This window comes from Camelina sativa, chromosome 16, assembly GCF_000633955.1.
Source record: "Camelina sativa cultivar DH55 chromosome 16, Cs, whole genome shotgun sequence".
Lineage (NCBI taxonomy): Eukaryota > Viridiplantae > Streptophyta > Magnoliopsida > Brassicales > Brassicaceae > Camelina > Camelina sativa.
Window position 1 is genome coordinate 4,985,701 of NC_025700.1, and position 22,036 is coordinate 5,007,736.

The following is a 22,036-nucleotide window of genomic DNA, read 5'->3' on the forward strand; positions in this document are numbered from 1 at the left end:
ACCTTTCTAATAATTTTATAAAATTATATGGGTGAAAGAATCAAAGATCATTTGAAACTCGCAATAACTATATTAACCCAAAAAAACATATGATCACCAATTACAATGACATGAATATATACTTTAATTTTGATAACTATATAGTTAAACATTATACATTATATAAATATGTAGTTATAGTGTTTTTACAGAAATCTTAAGATCTTGAAAATCTAGTCCAATAAAAATGAAAAAGTAATAATATTATACCAATAGCTGAGATATATAGGGATCTAATGAATTAAAATTTATAAAATCCAGTGATATAATACCATAACCAAGACCAATTAAATAAGGGATCTAATGACCAATTATAGTCTTCCCCCTCACGAAACAATTTTGTAATTTTATTTCTCCATCAGTTACGAACACATATATTACTTAAAAAAAACTAATAGTATCCAAATTAATAGAATTCTCCTTAATAAAATACTTTCTCGTAACTCCTATATAAAATATTCACGCTTTGTATCCCATTTTATTATTTGCCCTTCTCTTACTATATTATTTACATTAAATTGTAATTAGCATAACTAAGAAATATTTCATTCAATAATTGAAGGAAATCTATACTATTAGTTTGGAAATTCAATTGAAGAAAAATCCAAGCAGAACATATGCGGACATACTATTTACTCATATGAATTACGAGGAATGGGGTTTTTTCGGGTCAAAAAAATTTAAACGTTGCAATCAAACATATTAGACGGGTTAGATCGCTGGACAATTATATTTTCCAAAACATTATGCAAAAATAACTCCGCACGTACGTGCGGGTCCAAACCTAGTTTGTTTTACTGCTCCAAAATTTAAATTAAATCAAAAAACCTTAAAAAATCGCTCTTTTTAGCTTTCAATTCGCTCTTTTTCTTTTGAGATTCTAGTATGAAAATATCAATTTGAAGCTCTGACTGTATAGGCTTTGTGGTTTATGAGGTTTTTCAGGTTCAATATTTATGGATTAGATTTATGTATTTAAAAAAAAAAAGAAATTCAATCACCCAAACACTAAAGCTGGTTATGCAATACCACAGAATGTTTGTATATAAATTCACTATTTATTAATAAATCAGGGGAGTGTTTACTCCCTCAGCTCTACCAAAGAAAAAAAAAAGGTCACTAAAATCCAGCTGTCCTTCTAGGACCCAAACACACAACAACATGCTGGTGTAGATGGATACCACTTTGGTGTCGCTCGACATCCTAACCTTACCACAAAACCGTTTATACCAAACCATAATACAGACACTTGACTAAAACACAAACCAACCGTTATACGAAGCCTATAGCACCACAAAGGTCCCAACCAAATGTCATCTAAATCGGACTCCATTTTATTTTCCAAAGGTTGTTCTGTTTTATACATTTCTCCTCCCTTCCAAGTGATAGCACCACAACTCTCTCTCTCCTTTTCTCCTCTATAACCACCGTCGGCCCCCTTTCACAAGGGCATCGAAATATATAACTTATATATTCGAGCTCTAAAGTTTCTCAAATTAAACCAAATCAAACCAAAGATTTTGAAATAACCGAACAAACACCAGTTTAATGGTGTCGATCAATACACTCATTGGTGTCAATCGACACCCACTAAAAGTTGGTTTCGGGATGTTACACGTTTCTATTTGTCAACTTCCATTTAAGTCTTTTTTTTCTTTTATTTTTTCGATCATTTGAGTCTCCTTTATACTTTTCTTGACCATCCATGCATGGTTGTTACTTATCTATGTTTAAGTCGTCATTAAATATTTTATCTCCTCTCATCTTCACATAGAACTGTTATATAGACATCTGATTAACTAGCTGAATGGAAATTAGAGTTTGTGATTTCAAAGTCGAGAAAGTGGAAATAGAAATAAAATTTGACATTTACTAACTAATAATACAACATAGAAAAGAAATTCATCTATTCTGAAACATTTAATTGAAAAGAAAAAGCAGAATATTAAAATATCTATTTTTTAAAAAAATATTTGCTTGATATTTTGGTAGTAAATTGTGTTTTAACTACTTTCAATTTAATTAAGTCACTTGCATTTTTTGTTTAGTTGCTGCATCATGTCTTCACTCTCCCAAAGGTCATTTGCTACTAGTATTTTAGGTAATTTGTCTCTATATATATTATGTGGTATCTCTAGCCATTGATACTCACAACAAACAAAAATGGATCAAAGATGGAGTCTTCAAGGTATGAACGCTCTTGTAACTGGTGGAGGCAGCGGTATTGGGTTCGTCTTTCTATACTATTAATTGGGGAATAGAATTGAAGAAGAATTCAAGCAGAACATATGCGCACATACTATTTACTCATATGAATTATGAGGAATGAGGTTTTTTCGGGTCAAAAAAATAAACGTTGCTATCAAACATATTAGAAAAATATGTTTAAAAAAAATATGCAAAAATAACTCCACACGTACATGCGGGTCTTAACCTAGTTTGTCTTTTTTGCTCCAAAAATTAAATTAAATCAAAAAATGCCTAGAAAAAATCAATTAATTATTAATTAAAAATAAAATAATTTGTTAAAATAAATTTTTGGGGATACATTTTTTCAAAAATATCCCTTTTTAAAAAAAGTGCATAATCCTTTTAGCTTTCATTTCGCTCTTTTTCTTTTGAGATTCTAGTATGAAAATATCAATTTGAAGCTCTACTTGTATAGGCTTTGTGGTTTATGAGTTTTTTCAGATTCAATATTTATGGATTAGATTTATGTATTTCAAAAAAAGAAAAGAAATTTAATCACCCAAACACTAAATCTGGTTATGCAATACCACATAATGTTTGTATTTAAATTTACTATTTAATAGTAAACACTCCCCTCAGTTCTACCAAAGAAAAAAAAAGTCACTAAGAATCAGCTGTCCTCCTAGGACCAAACACACAACAATATGTTGGTATCGACGGACACCACCTTGATGTCACTTAATACCCTAACATTACCACAAAACCGTCTATACTAGACCATAATAGACCCCCTTTCACAAGGGTTTCGAAAACCAATTATAACTTATATACTCGAATCTTAGGGTTTCTCAAACCAAACTAAATCAAACCGACAATTTTGAAATAACCGAACAACCACCAGTGGTATCGACACCCTCTTTAATGTTACACGTTTCAAGATGTTACACGTTTCTATTTGTCAACTTCCATTTAAGTCTTTTTTTTCTTTTCTTTTTTCGATTATTTGAATCTCCTTTATACTTTTCTTGACCATGCATGCATGGTTGTTACTTATCTATGTTTAAGTCGTCATTAAATATTTTATCTCCTCTCATCTTCACATAGAATTGTTATATAGACATCTGATTAACTAGCTGAATGGAAATTAGAGTTTGTGAGTTCAAAGTCGAGAAAGTGGAAATAGAAATAAAATTTGACATTTACTAACTAATAATACAACACAGGAAATAAATTCATCTATTCTGAAACATTTAATTGAAAAGAAAAATTAGAATATTGAAATAACTATTTAAAAAATTCTATTTGCTTGATATTTTTTCGTAGCAAATTGTGTTTTAACTACTTTCAATTTAATTAAGTCACTTGTATTTTTCTTTAGTTGCTGCATCATGTCTTCACTCTCCGAAAGGTCATTTGCTACTAGTATTTTTAGCTAATTTGTCTCTATATATATTATGTGGTATCTCTAGTCATTGATACTCACAGCAAACAAAAATGGATCAAAGATGGAGTCTTCAAGGTATGAACGCTCTTGTAACTGGTGGAGGCAGCGGAATTGGGTTCGTCTGTCTACTCTCTAGCTATATATATCATAATTTTGACCCATTGTTTTATGCATTTATTTTAAGACGTTTTTATATGTATAGCATTTTTTTTTTTGGACTGATGTAGGCATGCTATAGTAGAGGAGCTAGCTGCACTTGGAGCTAGAATCTATGTATGTGATATATCTGAAAAACCCCTCAAACAAAGTTTAAGAGAATGGGAAAAGAAAGGGTTTCAAGTGAGCGGTTCAATCTGTGATGTATCCTCTCATTCCAAGAGGGAAACACTTATGCAAACCGTCACAAAATTGTTTGATGGCAAGCTGAACATTCTTGTGAGTTAATCTATTTTTTTTGGGAAACATTCAAACTAAGCATAGTCTAATATAGGAAAAATACCTACTAATTAAATAGTGACATATTTAGTAGGATATTTGTAACTCAGTTTTGTTCAACATAGGTAAACAACGTTGGCGTAGTTCTTACAAAGCCAACAATCGAATATGTGGCAGACGATTTCTCCTTCCATATGTCAACAAACTTGGAGTCTGCTTTTCATCTTAGCCAACTTTCACATCCTCTCCTTAAAGCTTCTAAATTTGGAAGCATCATCTTTATTTCCTCTGTTGGAGGGGTTGTATCAATGGAATGTGGATCCATATATAGTTTAACGAAAGGTACATACACTGGCTATTAATCAATAGAGAGATTTTCAATTATACTAGATGCAATAGTATTGATATATACGCGAAACTTAATACAGATTTTATAATTGATTAAGGGAATTTCCTGTTCTTTATATGTATAGTTTTAATATGCTGTTGTGTAGAAAATGAATTTAATGTTGTTATCTTAATAATTAGTTTTAACTAGTGTGGTATGTGTAATATATATTTGGTTTACAGTCTCATCTTAAATTATGTATGAGGTTCATAACTTAGCAAACGCAAATACTTTTAGTTCAAACATATATGATCTTAGCATGTCAAATGTAAGGGTTTTCATTCATATACAGACATACAGTGTCAAATTTAGAAAGAGGTATCGATTCGTACGTACACAAACAAAACTAATTAAGCTTTTTCTTTGATAGATCAAAGTCTTACACTTATACCTATTAAGGTATAATTTTCTTTGGGATTCCTAATGGATGTCTCGTTTCCGTTGTGGGTATGTACAGGAGCTTTGAATCAACTAGCAAAAACTTTGGCATGTGAATGGGCAAGAGATGGGATAAGAACTAATTCTGTTGCTCCTAATTTTATCCACACTGCTATGGCTGAATCAGTAATAAAACTCTCCTGTTTTTTTTTTTTTTTTTTTTTTTTNTAATTTCCTATTAACATCATACACTTTTCATTCTTATGACTTACAATCTTGTGAAAAAAAAACAGTTTTTTGAAGACGCCGGTTACGAGAAGAGTTTAGTTAGTAGAACTCCACTTGGTCGCGCTGGTGAGCCTAAAGAGGTTGCATCACTTGTGGCTTTTCTGTGTCTACCTGCAGCGTCGTATATAACTGGACAGACCATTTGTGTTGATGGAGGTCTCACTGTCAATGGTTTCTCCTACAAGCCAGATGCTTGAGTCGAGACTTCTATATGTCGGTGATGCAGCGTACGAGTCTATTTACTCTATGTGTTGGGTTTTGTTTTATGTTTGTATGATTATCCCTAAGTAGATTCCTACTTTGGTTTAGCTTGGGTGTTTAGTCATTAGTATGTTTTTTTTTTCCACCTTTACTTTTTTATTGTTAATAAAAACCAAAAAGAGGAAACTCTTGATTTGGTTCATATTATTGTTGTTCTACTGTAGTCTGTTCCTTGATGTAAACTTTGCAATTCAATAAAATACCATTTTACAAAAAAATAAAAAAACCCAGGAATTTTAGTTTCCCATAACTTTGGCATTTTTTGAAAATTCAACATATTTACGAGAGCTTAGTTGAAATAATTGGTAAGACTCAATGTTAATTATTCACGCGATATTGGTCACTCTTCTCTATTACTTGGTATCGTAACCAAGTTGGTTCTTCGTTTATCATGTTGCTTGGGTGTTACTACTCTCACATTGATAAGTATTCATTTGTTTCGACTGAAGATATGTTCAGAAAATACATAATTCTTGTTGCTGATCCAATTTATGGTGTCTCCATCTTTTGAGTTTCTCCATACGTTTTTCATGCATGAGATATAGCCGCCTCCTACTTCTTCTTATCAAAGGGGTAAGTTCCACAAAAGTCAATTTTTTTTTTTGTGTAACAAAAGTCTTAATTTTTAACAATTTTTTTTCTGGGTCCACAAAAGTTCGAGCCTAACTCGTTTTTCTCATGCATGAGATATAGCCGCCTCCTACTTCTTGTCAAAGTTCCACAAAAGTCTTATTTTTTAACAAAAGTCTTATTTTTTAACAATATTCTTTTTTTTTCCGTGTCCACAGAAGTTCAAGCCCATCACGTTTTTCTCATGCTTCATGTCTTCTTATTCAGGAGAGAATGTTGGCCTCACCGGAGCTAAGTATGCTGTAGTCTTGCAACTCATTTTGTGCCTTCAATGGGTATGAGCTTCCTTTGCGTCTTAACTTAGTAATCTCCATGGTCGGCATGTACCGTGTGTCGTGTTAAATCAATATAATTCTGAAGTTTGATAAAACTATTATTAATATATAAAGGGTTAGAGCTAGTCCATTAATTGCAATTGGTTTTTAGTTGGAAGCCCAAGATAAACCTAAATTTAACATGGCATCAGAGTTTAAAGTTCAAGTTCTTGTAGACCTAGAAAAGTGGATAAAGACAATGCATTCTGTTAACTCAAGTAATGGGAGCCCAAGAAAGGGTTTATTATCGGTACAAGTGGGATCGGTTTGAGATGCAGTTATCATCTTGAGGAGACGTGTTAATATCTCATATATTGTCCTTGGTTTGAAAGGGAGATTGTTATGATACAATCCAATTCACACATCTGAAGTTTGATAAAACTATCGTTAATATATAAATGGTTAGGGCCAATCCACTAATTGTCAATAATACTCACTCGAAACGACATAATATGATAATGAGTCGTCAAGTTTTACAACACAAATATATACTTTTACTTAAGATAAAAATTAACGTAATCTTTTAAGTTTCTTGCTTTGGTAATTCTCTCCCAGGCACATTGCTGCGATAGATGGATCTACTCCACAATCCATTATTAAAGCCATACAAAGTTTTTTTTCTTTATGAATATTCAGTAATGTATTAATCATCTTTATGATCTCGGGAATTATTTTCATGATGCTGATGCATAACAAGTTTTAGAGTTTTGAATTCATTATAAAACTTGGTCCCCATACCATGATCAGTTTAATAATTTTAATTATTAGTATATATATCTTGTATTCATGCATGAACCCTTATGTCAAATATCTATACATATCATATTCCCTTGTCGTCTTAATTAAAGTCATCAATTTCAAACATCCCCCATAAATGTTTGTTTTGATATAATTATGTGTCGTAAGCCCTTATACGCAGCCCTCTCATACCATCCCAAATTTGTTTGATATTGACTCGTTCTTTTGCTCTAAAATATTAGTTTTTATTGGTTATACGCAGCAGATTAAGATTTTCGCATCCTAATTAATTATAAAAGCTAATGAAAAGCTTCAGTCAAATAAGAATAAAAATGTTGGGTCAAATAAAATATACCATCCTCCCGCTTCCCTCTGCATGCCAATTACCATTCACAGTCAACCTAAAGGAAACGATAATATATTATACTCGTTTGGTTTGCAGTTAAATAAAAATGTAACAAAACAAAAAAATTAATATATATCAACTCGTTTTGTACAAGAATCATGTCGTATTTTAAAAGATGATACTTTCTTGTTTCATCTTTCTTACTTCTTCAATCTAATAAATCTTCTTCTTATTTTTTTAAATAAAATGTAAAAGTTATTCCAAATTAAAAAAAAAAAAAAACATTTTACATCAAGTACATCATTTGTTTGAATATGTCTTCTTCTTCTTGATCGTTTAACAAATAAAAAAAAATGCCGTATTTTAAACTAATAGTAGCAAGATTAACCTATACACAAGTTGTTGTAAGTGACATCAACTTGTGCATGTAAGTCTTTGTTTTTTGTTAGTTTCGTCAATCATCTTTAAAACAACTTTTGTTTTTTTGTTAAAATCTTTAAAACAACTTGCGTAATAGTTTCTCACTTACTTTATATTCCTTGGAGAGTACTGCCACTTTGATTTTAATCAGAAACTCTTTTTATGTTTAGGAGAATACAAATGATACTATCCAAAAATTAACGATGCTAAAATTTAATAATCACATCATTTAATAAAATGATGCTAAACATATCTAATTATCACAATTATTATGTAACAATTTGTATTATTTGTTACAATAATAAATAGTAATAAACTTAAAAGAATTTTAAATTAAAAGTATTTCTACGTTAGAATTTGTGAAAATAATTTGTAACTAATTACTATAAATTTTGTTAGGTGATATTGTTTGTGACTATATTTGTTACAAAAATATTGTTACCACAAAATATATTGTAGCTAAATTGTCATTATATCCTACAAACTACAAATTTGCTACGAGATAGTTTATTTTAATTTTTGTCACTAATTAGTAATTAACCATCACAAATATTTGCTACAGATTATTTGCGTAACAAATTTTGAAGCTATATCATCCCAAAATTGTAGTGATATAACACAGCACATGGTCACATATAGTCACATATATAATTTAAGTTAGAGAAAATCAATACAGAAGACGAAAACGATGAGAAAATTGTAAAAGACAATGAATCTAATTGCTTATATATCACATGAATTTTTGTAGCTTAAATATACATTAAAAATAAAGGAATTAGCTAGGTTGCATGGAAACGGAAACGGATACGGGGAAGCGAAACGTTTCGGAAATGGGAAACAATTTTTTTTCTAAAATTAGGAAATGGAAATGTTTTGGAAACGTATGGATATATACATGTATATATATATGTATATATATATATATATATATTTATAGATATATATATTTATAGATATATATATATATATAATAAAACACTAAACATAAAAATCATATCAAAAAGATTCAAACAACAAAGCTTCAAAATATAAATTTTAAATAGTTGGACTAAAACACTAATAATATTATATATTTATATCTATTATAAAGTTTTATATTTCCAAATTATTTATTTATTAATTTTTAAACTAAAAAAAGGTTTCCGTCGTGTTTCCAAAATGGAAATGAAGTTTCCATCGTGTTTCCAAACGTAAATTTCTAGGAATCGTGTTTATGTGTCTTATTTCCGAGTTTCTATGAGTTTCCGTTTCGGAAACGTTTCGGAAATGGAAAACGAACTTGAAAAAAGAGCGCTTTAAGTTAAAATCACATCCCTCTCACAAATGACACAACATCTATTGGATATATCGGGTTAAATCGAAAAATAATAACTAGTGGTTATTGTGTTGGTCACATTATATATGTGTTTATATATGTGTCACAATACAAATTTAATAATTCGTGTCGGTACTGATGCATTTATTTAGTTTAAATGTGTGGTCATATGCTTATTTGTACACTTCACGATCCTGCTAACAATCAGTTTTCATTAATCAACAAAAAAAACATTTAAAATTGACTTAACCATAAGTAAGAAAGAACTTCATATATCTTGAATCTCCTAGCTGTTCTGGTATAGATTTTCCCCGCAAGAAAGAAGGCAAGAAAATGACAATGTCCACCGAGATGGCCTCTCACTCTCAGGTCTGTTTTCTCCTCTTAACTACGCTCCATGATCAGCTCTTCTCTCTTTCTCAATCAATATTGATCACAGATTTTGGTGGAAGAGAAATCAAGTGTTAGAATCTTGACATTAAACAGACCCAGGCAGCTGAATGCTCTGTCCTCTAACATGGTATTGAATCCTTTTTTTGTTGTTTATTATTTGTGTATACTAGCTAGTTTATATATATATATATATATATACATAATTGGTTTGAACCAATCTTTTCTAGATCTCCCGTTTGCTGCAACTATTCCGTGCATATGAGGAGGATCCTAGTGTGACACTTGTCATCCTAAAGGGTCAGGGAAGAGCCTTTTGTGCTGGTGGCGACCTTCGACCCCTTCTTAGTTACGTCATACAAGGTATATGTCAATATCACCATCCCATAACCATTTTTATGTTTCCAGTTTTCTTGTGCTTATTTCTACACACTCTTTCTCGATGCTACGTGGACTAGGCAAATGGAGACTTGGTGCCGCTTTTTTTGCAGACCAATACACGCTCAACTATGTTCTGGCCACGTATAGCAAAGCTCAGGTCTCAGCAGACATACTGTCCTTTTTGTGAATATAATTACTCAAGAGTGTGTAAGCTCATTCATTCATTTTCCATACCGTTTCGACCTTAATTTATAGGTTTCAATTTTGAATGGTATTGTCATGGGAGCTGGAGCTGGTGTCTCCATCCATGGTCGATTTCGGATTGCAACTGAGAACACGGTATTCTTTTAGTTATAGTTTTCTTAAACATGTCCAGGCATGGATGACAGATAGATATCGATCTCAATTCTCAAATATTCTCATGTCACTTCCATATTTTATGAGATTCTCCTAGGTTTTTGCCATGCCTGAGACAGCTATTGGGATCTTTCCAGATGTAGGAGCCTCCTATTTCTTGTCCAGGCTCCCTGGCTTTTTTGGTAACGAAAGTCATTAATATGTTTTGCATGTCGACAAAACTCGAGCCTATATCTAGCCCTCTCATCTTTCATGTCTTGTTCTTGAATTTATACCAGGAGAGTATGTTGGCCTCACAGGAGCTAGGTTAGATGGAGCCGAAATGCTTGCCTGTGGCCTTGCAACTCATTTTGTGCCCTCAACGGTATGAAATCCCTTTCTTACATCATTAGTATTTAATTTCCCATGTTAAGGCTAAAAGCCTAAAAGTAGAGGTATGTTTAGGCTAAAATTTATACTAGTATTTTTGCATCAATTTTTGACAAAAAAATATTATGGAAACAATTAGCATTCAATGTATCACTTTAATATTAGTTAGCAAATATTTCAAAATTATAGGTAAGATTTTTTTAAAAAAAGTAAATCTTTCAACCTCATTCAAACATAAATATATGATTTCCTTTCATTTTTATTTGAATTTATATTTAAATTATTTTGAATTATTCTATAATACATTTAGTTAATAAAAATTGTGATTTTTTCTTGTATATGATACAAATTTTTTTAAACGGACATATATTACTCAATAGATGAATAAAAAAATACAAGTACAATATCCTACATCGCCTAAAAAAATTGGGCAATGATTCAGAGGCATACTACAAAAGAGACCAAAATAATTTATAATAAAAATGAGAAGAAAGATTGATTTATCAGGCATTCAAAATTAAAAATCTTTTATTTATTTTATTCTGGTTCTTTATTTAAAAGATTTTTCAAAAGTTAAATATTATAAATATTTAAAACTTTTTAAACATTAAATATTAGAAATATTTATATTTCATAATAAGTAAAAGTATTATAAATAATTATACTTTATAAAAATATTTATATTTTTTAGAAAGTGAAAATTTATAAAATGTTAAAAAATTTAATAATATTTAAAGTTTATAAAATTTCAAATATTATAAATATTTAAACTTTATAACAAGTTTAAATATTATAAATATTTTGAATTTTTAAAAAGTTAGAAGACCTTTAAAATATTAATAATATATTTAAACTTTTAAGAAACTTCAAATATGAGAAATACTCAACCGTTTTAATAATTTTACGTATTATAATTATTTAAACTTTATAAGAAGCGTCAATCTTATAAAATGTAAATAATTACAATCTTAATAAAAAACATATCAACTCAATCTAATATTTATATTACAAAACATAAATATTAAAAATTAAGATGATATAGTGTGAGTTAAAATATCTCGGGACGGATTAATATAGCAGTATGGGTTTTGTCGATATTTATATAAATTTACAATATCATTAATTTATTGTTACACTGATAAAAAAATATTTTATTATTTTGTTAACACTATTAGTATCTGAGAATATACATATTTAATTAAATTGATCAAATAAATATTATATAAAAAATAAATTAGATTACAGTATTATATGATTTAAGCTTTAAACAATAAAATTAACAATTATTATATAATTATAATATATTTAACCAATAAATACAACTTATATAATTTATATGTTTCAGTTATAAATAATTTGCGGGTTTTAATTTAGTTTAAAGTAAACACGGAGCAAAACTAATTAATGTGGCCTTTAATTTGATAACTTTTGGGGGGNTTAATTTGATAACTTTTTGGTGGCCTAGGGGAGATTAATATGCCTTTACAAATGAACCACGGCTCTGCCTCAACGTAACCAAAGTTTCTTAGTAGTTCTTCCTTTTCATTATGTAATAATTTATTTTTATTTTATATTATTATAGACTTGATTACTACATGATATTATTATATATGTAGTATTAAGAAACTTGTTCCAAACAATCAAAAATAACCATAATTTTTTTTGTAATCTGGTCTCTAGAATTTTTATTTTTTTTAGAACTAGTTATTGGATACTATGACAGCTGGTGATGCAAAAACATTTGTGGGGTTTTAGTTGAACAAATTAATATTTTGTAACGAATCTATCGTATAATTTGACTGCCATTTTTTTTGCCAAGGACTATTTGAGGTATTTCAAACGTATCTTGCACTTTGGAACAATCTGTTCAGGTTAATGGTTTGTGTTGACTGTTTTCACTTATATAAGTGTAATGGATGGAAAGTCAAAAATATTTTCTTTACACTATTTGCTTTGCCAAGGATCGTTACTTAGTAAGGTACTACTTTCCACAGAGGTTAACTGCACTAGAGGCAGATCTTTGTACAGTTGGTTCAAGTGATCCAAGCTTTGCCTCAAAAATTCTTGATGCATATACTGAGCGTCCGAACGTTAAACAGAACAGTGCTTACCACAGGCAAGTGTATCTTTTTTTTCCTAAGAACTTTTTTCATGCCATCATCACAAGAATTCTAAGTAATGTGCAAAAATATATTCTAGATTATTGGTTATGAGTACGTTACATGTTTTGTTAATTTCAACCATGTATTGGTATCAGCTTTCAGTCTCCCTTTATAGCATCCATGTGATAGATCTTTAATACAAAAGTTGTTTCTTTACGCAGGTTAGATATCATTGATAGGTGCTTCTCGAGAAGAACAGTGGAGGATATCATATCTGCACTTGTAAGTTTTTCATTATGGTATAGGAAATGATTGCTTGCGATGATCATGAGTTCACTGAGTTACCTTTAACATTGCACATTTGCACTCTACCCTCATATATGAATTGGTTAGGAGAGAGAGTTTACTCAGATACCAGATGACTGGATCTCCTCTACCACTCAAGCATTGAAGAAGGCTTCACCATCAAGCCTTAAAATATCTCTTAGATCGGTTAGTTCCCAAAATGTGCTACATACAATATAATGAGAAAAAGCTGAGTGTATTTATATATTTCAGATAAGAGAAGGAAGACTACAGGGGGTGGGGCACTGCCTTATTCGTGAGTATAGAATGGTGTGTCATGTGATGAAGGGAGATTTAAGCAAAGACATAGTGGAGGTTTTGTTGGCTTTTCCGATTGTATATATATTGTCATATTGTCTTCTGTAGACGTAATTATAAGGTGTCTTACTTATATAGGGGTGTAGAGCCATACTGGTGGACAAAGATAAGAACCCAAAGGTTTAATAAATTTCTTTATTTTTTTTTTTTTTTAAATATTTATATGTACAAAATATTGTTGATGTATTGCTGAAATATATAGTGGGAGCCAAGGCGACTGGAGGACATCAATGATAGAATGGTAGATCAATACTTTGAGAGATTGGAGGGATTGGAGGATCTAAAGTTTCCGCCAAGGAACAACTTGCGTGCTTCATCAATCGCAGCAAAGCTGTGAAGAAGAAATGGTGTGTGATGAGACATTAACCATTGACCAAACCAAGCGAAAAGACCAAAACCCGAAATACCAAGATTAGGTGTTTGAACTCCTTTTGTTTTTTTATGTTGTAGCAAAACGTGCGTTATTTCCTCCTTTCTTTCTAGGAGCACAATATCTCATGATTCAATTAAAGTCTTCCTAGTTATGAGGTGTTCGCATTGGCCAGTAATAAGCCTCCATTAAATTTTCCTGTTTCGTATATTGGATTTTGATTGTTTATTGTTCGAAACGTATGAGCTAGTCTTCCAGAAGTATTTGTATACGTTAACAACGTCCAATATTCTTAGATGAATTGTTTCTCTCGAAATTAGTGCTATTAATATGAGTATATGACTGATTGGACCATGATAGCAAAGCCACGTTTGAAGTGTTCGGTGTTACGCATCAATCACAAATAAGGGAGATGATTGTGGGGGGAAAGAAATCATTTCATGACGTAATTTTTTGTTTGTTTGACAAGACATATTTCTAAGTAATCGATGGTGTTATAAGCTTGAAATAGCTTAGAGATCAAGCTAAGTATATTTGGGAGGATCTAAATATACATATCAATATTGTTAGTTTTACTTTCTTTAGGAGTTATTTAAAGTTAGTTTTCCAAAAGTGTTTTGGAAATATAATATATATATAAGGAGGTGCTAAGGTGTAGCACAACTTATAAGAATTGAGAGATTAAGGTTTTGAGTTATTTTCCTTAATAATAAGAAGAGTTCTTTCTTTTGATCTTTGTGTTCTACTTCGTGAGATTTTAGATTTGGTATCAGAGCAAGGTTTGTGCTTGATCACCATCGTTGGAGTCAATAACCGTTAAGAAGGAGATGAGTGACGACGAGGAAGACGAGACGATCAAGACCAAGGATGTCGGACCTTCCTCTGTTAAGTTTCCTATGCTAAACTCTTCAAAATACACAGTTTGGGCTATGCGAATGAGGATAGCTCTTAAAGTTAACAAGGTATAGGAAACAATAGATCTGGGAACAAAGATGAGGAGAAAAATAATATGGCAATTGCTCTGTTATTTCAATCCATACCAGAATCATTGATACTACAAGTTGGGGAGCATGATACTTCAAAAGGCGTTTGGGATGCAATACAGGCGAGAAATGTTGGTGATGAAAGAGTAAAGGAAGCTAGATTACAAACACTTATGACTGAGTTTGATAAGCTTAAGATGAAGGAAGGAGAGACGATTGATACTTTCTCTGGTAAACTCTCTGAAATTTCTTCAAAATCTGCAGCTCTTGGAGAAACGATTGATGAATCAAAACTAGTCAATAAATTTCTTAAAACTTTGCCAAGAAAGAAGTTTATACACATCGTTGCATCTCTTGAAAAAGTTCTCGACCTGAATACAACAACTTTTGAAGATATTGTTGGAAGATTAAAGGCATACGAAGAAAGAATCAATGAAGAAGAGGAAGAACAGCAAGAAGATCATGGCAAGCTCATGTATGCAAAGATGAATCCTCGACAAGAGTTCTTTGGGAATAACAGAGGAAGAGGAGGACGATCGTATTGGCGAGGAAGAGATTGTAGCCGCTTCGGTTACAACCAGAACGGATCATTCAACAGGAACAAGATAAAGAGAGGTAAGCAACGATAACATGTTATCGATGTGATAAACAGGGCCACTATGCCTCAAATTATCCTGACAGGCTGCTCAAGCTTCAAGAAGTAGTTGAAAAAGCGGAAGAAGACACACACGAAGCTGATAAATTAATGGTACATGAGGTGGTATATCTAAACGAGCAAAAGGTGAAGCCTAAAGGTTTTGAAGTAAGTTTAGACACCGAGAATGTGTGGTATCTTGATAATGGTGCGAGCAACCATATGAGTGGAAATCGAATGTTTTTTGTGGAGCTTGATGAAAGTGTAACATGATTGGTGAGATTTGGAGATGATTCTCGTACAAACATTAAAGGAAAAGGTTCAATTCGGTTCGTGTTCAATAATGGTGTCAAAAAGATCTTACACAAAAAGATATTATATAATAGAGTTAAAAGCAACATAATAAGCCTCGGTCAAGCCACTGAAGTAGAGTGTGTGTCAGAATGAAAGATGACTTATTAATGCTATATGATCACCTTGGACAACCGATGGTGAAGATGACAAGATCTAGAAACCGCATGTACAAGGTTGTTTTGGAGGTCGATGTTACTAAGTGTTTGTTGCAGCTGACAAATGTGACATAATCACCGTTCTTGAACTATAAACACAATTGTAAAATAAATCAGTTCTCACTGCAAACATTATCTAAATTTAAAACCAGAAAATCTAAATTTCTTTGTAAAATTCTAGGTTAAAAATTAGCAATAAAATCAAGTTTAGATAAGTTCACAAAATCATTAATTCAAATCTCTTTGCAAAAAGTAATTTTGCTCACCAAAGGTTTTTGTCAGGGAAATCAATTTTATTCTCATATCAATCAATAATCTTAAGATCTAAATCCAGATGACTAATCAAAGATCTAGCATTAAGAACAACATATGGTGAATAACAAGAAAGATAATGAATCCAACAATCAATAAATCTAATAATCCATGAAATCCCTAATGAGAAACTCTAAACCTAACATGCAGATCTACACAAACATAATTGTAAGAACACAAATCATGAATAAAATAGATAGCATTAAGATATTAAAGAAGAGGAAAAAGGAGTTATGAATCTTCTCTGAATGAGTCTTGATTCTTCTCTCCAAAAGCTCTCTAAAAATCTCGCAGGGTTCTCTATCAAAAGTTTCAGGGAAAAATAAAGGTTACGTCTAAACAATGACAAAGAATTCCTATTTATATTCCTAAAACACATCCAAAGACTAATGATTCAAATATGAAAAACTTCGGGGCAGATTTGTAAAACTTCCAAAATTTGACTCTTCTGTCGCTAGAAGGGGTGTCGACCGACACCAAGGGTGGTAACGACCGACACCATCACTTCTGATCGGCTCCAAGTTCTCTTCCTTAGCTGATTTACTCCAAAATCCCTTCTAATTGCTCCATTTTACTCCTTTCATGCAAAAATCCTATAAAACCTGTAAAGACTCAAAAACATTATAGAAAAAAAATCAAAAGACTCTAAAAGACTCCTTATATCATGATTAAAAACCACAAAAACCATGATATATCAACTACCCCAGACTTAGCATTTGCTTTCCCTCAAGCAAAACAGAAACTTAGACATGTGAAAGAGGTTTGAAAACACAGAAACTCATTTTCTCTTTAAGGTAATGCCATGATCATTCAAACCATAATCCATATGCTTAGCAGACAAATCAAAATCAAACCACCATCTACTTCTCTGTTGACATTCGTATCATCCCAAATTCAAACCAAATTTCACTACTTCCTCCATTAAGTTTTCATCAGTGGGTCTCATCAATTTGATCAATGTCAAGAACCTTCTAGATTCATTCTCGTACTATACCATAACAAGCAAGATATATCTTTTTACAACATGTGGTATTCTTCCTCTCCCCCAGATTTATTCTATTCTTGTCCTCCTTTAAGCTTTGCTTTGCTGTTTTTTTTTACTGACTTCTTTTTTTTTAACCAAAGGTGTAGGCGAATAGTGGTGTCATTGGTAATTTACCTACCCCTCGCTTCCAAGCTTTGTGTTATCATTTGACTCAAGAGTAGAATAATGAGGTCACGGGTAATTTACATCCCTCTCTAAACTGATCAAAATCATCTCATATTTTATTCTCTCTCTTTTTAAAAAAACAAAGCTCTCAAGAGTAATCTTTTCAACTTAAATAAGGGACAGGAGTACCATTTTCTTTTGAAAATCTTGCTTGTCAGGTATAAAGAAGGAGTCAAGCCCTATGAACATTAATCTCCTTGATGAGGTAAAAAGAAAAATGCATAAGTTACCTCAGGCTTTTATGGATTATGTTGGAAATTTGGATGTCTCTGGTTTACTGGTCAGCCTTGGGATTTTTCATTAGTCAGATTAGTGGATTCAATCTGCAGCATTAATCAACCAAGGCAATACACCTAAAAAGAAAAATTATAGTACCCAACACAATTTTGAAAATTTTGACTCAATAAAAACAAAAATCGGTTTTGACACACTAAAAACCAAAAACTTTGTTAGTAGTTAGTACTAACCTCCCTCAGACTTAAACGACAATGTCCCCAGTGTTTTCAAGTACAAAAATTGTAATGAAAAGATGAACTGTTTTCGGGTTACCAGCTGGTGACGACCGACACCATTTCAGTGTCGATCGACACTCATCACGAATGGTGTTTTGTTGGCTGAAACTCCTTGTTAGTTGCAGTTAGATGTGTTGTTGAGTTGTTTAGCCAATCCTTGGATAATTTTTCTGTTAAGAAACACTCAAACACAAGTTAAAAGCAACATGATAGAGAGATAGTTCAAAATGTCAAACAAAATTCAAAGAAAAACTGACTCAATGCAAAAAGAAAAATGACTCAAAAGGAAAAGAAAAACCTAGAAGTGGGTTGCCTCCCACTAAGCGCTTGTTTTCAGTCATTAGCTTGACTTGGCAGCAGAGTTCAGGCATCCGGTGGATTGGAACATGGTAGTGAATGCCTCCAAGAAAATGTCCTCTTCATCCATGGTGGTGTATAAGCAGTAGAAGAGTGAGGTCTACCAAGGACATGAGGAACATGACCAGGACGGGACTTTGGGATGGGTTTGCTTCTTTTATGTCCTGAAAAATCATCAATAGAAGAAACAAGCGCTCTACGATAATCTTGTGGCTTGGTTAACTAAGGACTCTGGAGTGTGGAGTGGGGGACTTTCTGTTTGGAAACAAGTTTCTGACTTGGAGCAACTGTTTTGGACAAGTTCGGTCTCGGATGTGGGGGAGTGTCGACCGATGCTAATGGAGCATCGATTGATGCTAAGCCTGCAACTCGAGTAGCAGAAGCTTCCTCAATAGAAAAAGTCTGTCCATCAATAGTAGGAGCCCTTCTCAATTTATCCATCTCAAATTTCAAACTCAAATCTTCCACATTCAGTGGTATGTAACCCTTCTTCACATCTATGATGACACCAGATGTAGTCAAGAAAGATCGTCCTAAGATGAGAGGATCACTAGGCTCTTTGTCATACTTTAACACCATAAAGTCTGTGGGAATCATGAAGTTCCCAACCTTGATTGGAAGATCCTCTAAAACGCCTTCAGGAATTCTTCTGGATCTATCAGCTAAGATAAGAGAAATCTGAGTTGGCTTGAATTCTGTCATCCCAAGTCTCACAACAATAGAATGCGGCATCAGATTGATACTATAGCCAATATTGCAAAGTGAATAAGCAAACCGTTCTGTAGAGATAGAGCAATCAAGCACAAAGCTTCCAGGATCTGGTAATTTCTCTGCAGTCTTACAATGGATCATTGCGCTCACTTTCTCAGAGACAACCACCTCTTGCTTCTTCTATTTCTTCCTTTGAACAGGCTGGTTCAACAGAATTGCACTCCCATCTTTTGTAAGTAGTGCTCCTTCCTCAGGGCTCAAACCATTGGATACCATTCTCTTTACATACCGCTTAAGTGGTGGTGAAAACTTTACTGCATCAATCAAAGACATCTCAATCATCAACTTATCCATCATAGCTTTGCATATAGCATCTTCAATCTCCTGCTTGGACCTTCTTGGCTTAGGAAAAGGGACCTTAGGCTTGTACACCCTCTCAACACCTGCTGGAACCTGAGATTTTGTAACTTCTGCATCAGTCTGAGATGAGTGTCGACCGACACCATCATCTGAAGCCGACAGATTTGTCGATTTCTCTCTCTTTTCTACGGAAACAATTTCACCAGCATCTTGATCTCTTACTGATATGGCATTGCAAGCATGCTTGGAGTTTGATTTAGTTCTTCCAGGAAGAAAACCCTCTTGCCTTTTAGCAGACCCAGCAGTCTGCGCGACCTGCTGTATATATATTGTCATATTGTCTTCTGTAGACGTAATTATAAGGTGTCTTACTTATATAGGGGTGTAGAGCCATAATGGTGGACAAAGATAAGAACCCAAAGGTTTAATAAATTTCTTTATTTTATTTTTTTTTTTAAATATTTATATGTACAAAATATTGTTGATGTATTGCTGAAATATATAGTGGGAGCCAAGGCGACTGGAGGACATCAATGATAGAATGGTAGATCAATACTTTGAGAGATTGGAGGGATTGGAGGATCTAAAGTTTCCGCCAAGGAACAACTTGCGTGCTTCATCAATCGCAGCAAAGCTGTGAAGAAGAAATGGTGTGTGATGAGACATTAACCATTGACCAAACCAAGCGAAAAGACCAAAACCCGAAATACCAAGATTAGGTGTTTGAACTCCTTTTGTTTTTTTATGTTGTAGCAAAACGTGCGTTATTTCCTCCTTTCTTTCTAGGAGCACAATATCTCATGATTCAATTAAAGTCTTCCTAGTTATGAGGTGTTCGCATTGGCCAGTAATAAGCCTCCATTAAATTTTCCTGTTTCGTATATTGGATTTTGATTGTTTATTGTTCGAAACGTATGAGCTAGTCTTCCAGAAGTATTTGTATACGTTAACAACGTCCAATATTCTTAGATGAATTGTTTCTCTCGAAATTAGTGCTATTAATATGAGTATATGACTGATTGGACCATGATAGCAAAGCCACGTTTGAAGTGTTCGGTGTTACGCATCAATCACAAATAAGGGAGATGATTGTGGGGGGAAAGAAATCATTTCATGACGTAATTTTTTGTTTGTTTGACAAGACATATTTCTAAGTAATCGATGGTGTTATAAGCTTGAAATAGCTTAGAGATCAAGCTAAGTATATTTGGGAGGATCTAAATATACATATCAATATTGTTAGTTTTACTTTCTTTAGGAGTTATTTAAAGTTAGTTTTCCAAAAGTGTTTTGGAAATATAATATATATATAAGGAGGTGCTAAGGTGTAGCACAACTTATAAGAATTGAGAGATTAAGGTTTTGAGTTATTTTCCTTAATAATAAGAATAGTTCTTTCTTTTGATCTTTGTGTTCTACTTCGTGAGATTTTAGATTTGGTATCAGAGCAAGGTTTGTGCTTGATCACCATCGTTGGAGTCAATAACCGTTAAGAAGGAGATGAGTGACGACGAGGAAGACGAGACGATCAAGACCAAGGATGTCGGACCTTCCTCTGTTAAGTTTCCTATGCTAAACTCTTCAAAATACACAGTTTGGGCTATGCGAATGAGGATAGCTCTTAAAGTTAACAAGGTATAGGAAACAATAGATCTGGGAACAAAGATGAGGAGAAAAATAATATGGCAATTGCTCTGTTATTTCAATCCATACCAGAATCATTGATACTACAAGTTGGGGAGCATGATACTTCAAAAGGCGTTTGGGATGCAATACAGGCGAGAAATGTTGGTGATGAAAGAGTAAAGGAAGCTAGATTACAAACACTTATGACTGAGTTTGATAAGCTTAAGATGAAGGAAGGAGAGACGATTGATACTTTCTCTGGTAAACTCTCTGAAATTTCTTCAAAATCTGCAGCTCTTGGAGAAACGATTGATGAATCAAAACTAGTCAATAAATTTCTTAAAACTTTGCCAAGAAAGAAGTTTATACACATCGTTGCATCTCTTGAAAAAGTTCTCGACCTGAATACAACAACTTTTGAAGATATTGTTGGAAGATTAAAGGCATACGAAGAAAGAATCAATGAAGAAGAGGAAGAACAGCAAGAAGATCATGGCAAGCTCATGTATGCAAAGATGAATCCTCGACAAGAGTTCTTTGGGAATAACAGAGGAAGAGGAGGACGATCGTATTGGCGAGGAAGAGATTGTAGCCGCTTCGGTTACAACCAGAACGGATCATTCAACAGGAACAAGATAAAGAGAGGTAAGCAACGATAACATGTTATCGATGTGATAAACAGGGCCACTATGCCTCAAATTATCCTGACAGGCTGCTCAAGCTTCAAGAAGTAGTTGAAAAAGCGGAAGAAGACACACACGAAGCTGATAAATTAATGGTACATGAGGTGGTATATCTAAACGAGCAAAAGGTGAAGCCTAAAGGTTTTGAAGTAAGTTTAGACACCGAGAATGTGTGGTATCTTGATAATGGTGCGAGCAACCATATGAGTGGAAATCGAATGTTTTTTGTGGAGCTTGATGAAAGTGTAACATGATTGGTGAGATTTGGAGATGATTCTCGTACAAACATTAAAGGAAAAGGTTCAATTCGGTTCGTGTTCA

General features: G+C 32.7%; 2 protein-coding genes across 2 annotated transcripts; both read left to right on the plus strand.

Annotated features, from left to right (window-relative positions):
- On the plus strand, positions 3,710-5,629 carry LOC104749816 (tropinone reductase homolog At2g30670-like). The gene is made up of 5 exons (XM_010471512.1): positions 3,710-3,788; positions 3,901-4,108; positions 4,234-4,450; positions 4,954-5,060; positions 5,168-5,629. Exons 1-5 carry the CDS (start codon positions 3,724-3,726, stop codon positions 5,357-5,359), a joined length of 789 nt encoding a protein of 262 aa, XP_010469814.1. The 5' UTR covers positions 3,710-3,723; the 3' UTR covers positions 5,360-5,629.
- LOC104749817 (probable 3-hydroxyisobutyryl-CoA hydrolase 3) lies at positions 9,387-14,078 on the plus strand. The gene is made up of 13 exons (XM_010471513.1): positions 9,387-9,555; positions 9,626-9,706; positions 9,807-9,939; positions 10,035-10,114; positions 10,213-10,296; positions 10,412-10,496; positions 10,593-10,678; positions 12,678-12,799; positions 13,007-13,067; positions 13,179-13,277; positions 13,344-13,445; positions 13,527-13,568; positions 13,651-14,078. Exons 1-13 carry the CDS (start codon positions 9,520-9,522, stop codon positions 13,783-13,785), a joined length of 1,146 nt encoding a protein of 381 aa, XP_010469815.1. The 5' UTR covers positions 9,387-9,519; the 3' UTR covers positions 13,786-14,078.

What these genes read in the sequence shown, in the direction of transcription:
- LOC104749816 (XM_010471512.1), top strand. Translation starts at nt 3,724, where the DNA reads ATGGATCAAAGATGGAGTCTTCAAGGTATGAACGCTCTTGTAACTGGT. An exon ending in GGTGGAGGCAGCGGAATTGG is followed by an intron (nt 3,789 to 3,900) that starts GTTCGTCTGTCT and finishes GGACTGATGTAG; the next exon opens with GCATGCTATAGTAGAGGAGC. An exon ending in CATATATAGTTTAACGAAAG is followed by an intron (nt 4,451 to 4,953) that starts GTACATACACTG and finishes GGGTATGTACAG; the next exon opens with GAGCTTTGAATCAACTAGCA.
- LOC104749817 (XM_010471513.1), top strand. Translation starts at nt 9,520, where the DNA reads ATGACAATGTCCACCGAGATGGCCTCTCACTCTCAG. An exon ending in TCTTAGTTACGTCATACAAG is followed by an intron (nt 9,940 to 10,034) that starts GTATATGTCAAT and finishes TACGTGGACTAG; the next exon opens with GCAAATGGAGACTTGGTGCC. An exon ending in CAGGCTCCCTGGCTTTTTTG is followed by an intron (nt 10,497 to 10,592) that starts GTAACGAAAGTC and finishes AATTTATACCAG; the next exon opens with GAGAGTATGTTGGCCTCACA.